Here is a 5,000-nt window from a genome sequence, read left to right on the forward strand (position 1 = left end):
ACCCTAACACATCACCATGGTAACAAGACCCTAACACATCACCATGGTAACAAGACCCTAACACATCACCATGGTAACAAGACCCTAACACATCACCATGGTAACAAGACCCGTCCCTAACGCATCACCATGGTAACAAGACCCTAACGCATCACCATGGTAACAAGACCCTAACACATCACCATGGTAACAAGACCCTAACACATCACCATGGTAACAAGACCCTAACGCATCACCATGGTAACAAGACCCTAACACATCACCATGGTGACAAGACCCTAACACATCACCATGGTAACAAGACCCTAACGCATCACCATGGTAACAAGACCCTAACACATCACCATGGTAACAAGACCCTAACACATCACCATGGTAACAAGACCCTAACGCATCACCATGGTAACAAGACCCTAACACATCACCATGGTAACAAGACCCTAACGCATCACCATGGTAACAAGACCCTAACACATCACCATGGTAACAAGACCCTAACGCATCACCATGGTAACAAGACCCTAACGCATCACCATGGTAACAAGACCCTAACACATCACCATGGTAACAAGACCCTAACACATCACCATGGTAACAAGACCCTAACACATCACCATGGTAACAAGACCCTAACGCATCAGCGTGGTAACAAGACCCTAACGCATCACCATGGTAACAAGACCCTAACGCATCACCATGGTAACAAGACCCTAACGCATCACCATGGTAACAAGACCCTAACGCATCACCATGGTAACAAGACCCTAACGCATCACCATGGTAACAAGACCCTAACACATCACCATGGTAACAAGACCCTAACACATCACCATGGTAACAAGACGCATCAGCATGGTAACAAGACCCTAACACATCACCATGGTAACAAGACCCTAACGCATCACCATGGTAACAAGACCCTAACGCATCACCATGGTAACAAGACCCTAACACATCACTATGGTAACAAGACCCTAACGCATCACCATGGTAACAAGACCCTAACACATCAGCATGGTAACAAGACCCTAACGCATCACCATGGTAACAAGACCCTAACACATCACCATGGTAACAAGACCCTAACACATCACCATGGTAACAAGACGCATCAGCATGGTAACAAGACCCTAACACATCACCATGGTAACAAGACCCTAACACATCACTATGGTAACAAGACCCTAACGCATCACCATGGTAACAAGACCCTAACGCATCACCATGGTAACAAGACCCTAACGCATCACCATGGTAACAAGACCCTAACGCATCACCATGGTAACAAGACCCTAACGCATCACCATGGTAACAAGACCCTAACACATCACCATGGTAACAAGACCCTAACACATCACCATGGTAACAAGACGCATCAGCATGGTAACAAGACCCTAACACATCACCATGGTAACAAGACCCTAACACATCACTATGGTAACAAGACCCTAACGCATCACCATGGTAACAAGACCCTAACACATCAGCATGGTAACAAGACCCTAACGCATCACCATGGTAACAAGACCCTAACACATCAGCATGGTAACAAGACCCTAACACATCACCATGGTAACAAGACCCTAACGCATCACCATGGTAACAAGACCCTAACACATCACCATGGTAACAAGACCCTAACACATCACCATGGTAACAAGACCCTAACACATCACCATGGTAACAAGACCCTAACACATCACCATGGTAACAAGACCCTAACACATCACCATGGTAACAAGACCCTAACACATCACCATGGTAACAAGACCCTAACGCATCACCATGGTAACAAGACCCTAACGCATCACCATGGTAACAAGACCCTAACGCATCACCATGGTAACAAGACCCTAACGCATCACCATGGTAACAAGACCCTAACACATCACCATGGTAACAAGACCCTAACGCATCACCATGGTAACAAGACCCTAACACATCACCATGGCAACAAGACCCTAACACATCACCATGGTAACAAGACCCTAACGCATCACCATGGTAACAAGACCCTAACGCATCACCGTGGTAACAAGACCCTAACGCATCACCATGGTAACAAGACCCTAACGCATCACCATGGTAACAAGACCCTAACGCATCACCATGGTAACAAGACCCTAACGCATCACCATGGTAACAAGACCCTAACGCATCACCATGGTAACAAGACCCTAACGCATCACCATGGTAACAAGACCCTAACACATCACCATGGTAACAAGACCCTAACGCATCACCATGGTAACAAGACCCTAACGCATCACCATGGTAACAAGACCCTAACGCATCACCATGGTAACAAGACCCTAACGCATCAGCGTGGTAACAAGACCCTAACGCATCACCATGGTAACAAGACCCTAACACATCAGCATGGTAACAAGACCCTAACACATCACCATGGTAACAAGACCCTAACACATCAGCATGGTAACAAGACCCTAACGCATCACCATGGTAACAAGACCCTAACGCATCACCATGGTAACAAGACCCTAACGCATCACCATGGTAACAAGACCCTAACGCATCACCATGGTAACAAGACCCTAACGCATCACCATGGTAACAAGACCCTAACACATCACCATGGTAACAAGACCCTAACACATCACCATGGTAACAAGACCCTAACACATCACCATGGTAACAAGACCCTAACACATCACCGTGGTAACAAGACCCTAACGCATCACCATGGTAACAAGACCCTAACGCATCACCATGGTAACAAGACCCTAACACATCAGCATGGTAACAAGACCCTAACGCATCACCATGGTAACAAGACCCTAACACATCACCATGGTAACAAGACCCTAACACATCACCATGGTAACAAGACCCTAACACATCAGCATGGTAACAAGACCCTAACGCATCACCATGGTAACAAGACCCTAACGCATCACCATGGTGAGTCAAATTGACCTTATTGGTGACCGTTTTCTCAATATGACCCAGTGGAGAGCCAGCTTGCATACATTCCATGGGTCCGACATTTCAGGCTTTGACATCCCGAGTGTGGAGGTTGTGATTGGATCTGTGACAGAGTGCACACACTAACCCTAACACTAACACTAACCCTAACACTAGCACTAACCCTAACCCTAAACCTAACACTAACACTAACCCTAACACTAGCACTAACCCTAAACCTAAACCTAACACTAACACTAGCACTAACACTAACCCTAAACCTAAACACTAACACCAACACTAGCACTAACACTAACCCTAAACCTAAACCTAACACTAACACTAACACTAGCACTAACACTAACCCTAACCCTAAACCTAAACACTAACACCAACACTAGCACTAACACTAACCCTAAACCTAAATCTAAACCTAACACTAACACTAGCACTAACCCTAACCCTAAACCTAAACACTAACACCAACACTAGCACTAACACTAACCCTAAACCTAAACCTAACACTAACACTAACACTAGCACTAACACTAACCCTAAACCTAAACCTAAACCTAACACTAACACGAACACTAACATGTTAGTGTCCTGTCTCTAACACAGTGTTTCTCAAAGTGGGGGGCGCGCCCCCCAGGGGGGGCGCAGAGGCATGACAGGGGGGGCCTTGAGATTTATTTAAATTTTTTTTTTTTTTTTTTTTATTACAGAAAATTATCACTAAAGTGCTATCTGTTGCAGCTGCACTGTTCTCCATGAAAATACCATTTCTCAAAATCTGAAAATCATTATTTAATAAAACACAGAAAAGGATCACCAAGTTACTCTGGATAAAAAAAACCTTTACAGACAACATTGAGACAAAGCTTCCTGACACATCTCCATCCAAACTCTTGGAAGAACTCTTTGAAATCTCATCTGATACCACCTGGAGAGCTAGTTTCAGAGTGTGGTGCTGAGTACCAAGTATCTCATCTCATGGCCCACCAAGTATCTCATGATGCAGCAGTTAAGGTGTTGATACCATTCAGCACCACATACAGTATCTGTGTGAAGCTGGCTTTTCATCCATGACAGCTCTGAAAACAAAATATAGGGCCAATTTGAAAGGTCACGATATTGGTGTTATTTCAATAAATTTAAACATGGCCCATTTCATGACTATTTTGTTGGGGCGAGGGGGGGGGGGGCCCAAAATATTTTGGTCCGCCAAAGGGGGGCCTGACAAAAAAAGTTTGAGAAGCACTGCTCTAACACATGCATCGTGTAGAGGATACTGCCAAACATGAATGGTTGCATTTCTATAGTGTTTTTCTAGTCCTAAACAAAGCCCTTTTTACAGTGAGTGATGTCAGATAATAATAATAATAATAATAATAATAATAATAATATAATAATAATAATAATAATAATAATAATAATAATAATAATAATAATAATAATAATAATAATAATAATAATAATAATAATAATAATAATAATAATAATAATAATAATAATAATAATAATAATAAATCAAATTTCTATAGCGCCTTTCAGGAAACCCAAGGTCGCTTCACAATCAAGAGCTAGGGAAAGGGGGCAATAGGGAAAAAATAAAGGGGAGGATGAGGGCAGGTAAGGGACAATGAACCTAATCTAAACTAACTGATGGGGAAAGCCTTGGTGAAGAGGTGTGTTTTGAGAGCAGTTTTGAAGGTGTCCAGGGTAGGGGGGGCATTGTGGATTTCAGGGGGGAGAGAGTTCCAGAGGGTAGGGGACGCCACGCTGAAGGCTCTGTCACCGAAAGTCCGCAACCTGGTGCGAGGGATGAAGAGGAGACCCAGATCGGAGGATCGGAGGTTCCGGGATGTCGCTATAGCCTACCAGGACCAGTATGTCTTAACATTCTTGGTCGTCTCTTCTCTCTGACAGGACATCAGCTCCGTGTACCAGATCTTCCCTGACGAGGTGCTGGGCTCAGGGCAGTTTGGGATCGTATATGGAGGTACAGTACAGTAACATCAACCACACCACTAAGGTACCCATGTGTCGAAATACTTCCCAAAGGTCAGTGAATA

General features: G+C 44.1%; 1 protein-coding gene across 1 annotated transcript in view; it reads left to right on the forward strand.

The window, feature by feature from the left end:
* prkd1 (protein kinase D1) overlaps window positions 1-5,000 on the forward strand; it is a gene marked incomplete at both ends in the record, with an annotated part of 165,017 nt that overhangs the window by 100,973 nt on the left and 59,044 nt on the right. Inside the window, one exon of the mRNA XM_084308561.1 lies at window positions 4,855-4,927. Coding sequence (XP_084164687.1) covers window positions 4,855-4,927 — 73 coding nt within the window. The remainder of the gene's footprint in view (window positions 1-4,854; window positions 4,928-5,000) is intronic.

Source organism: Notolepis coatsorum (genome assembly GCF_963971535.1).
Source record: "Notolepis coatsorum genome assembly, chromosome: 2".
In the NCBI taxonomy this organism is placed as follows: Eukaryota; Metazoa; Chordata; class Actinopteri; order Aulopiformes; family Paralepididae; genus Notolepis; species Notolepis coatsorum.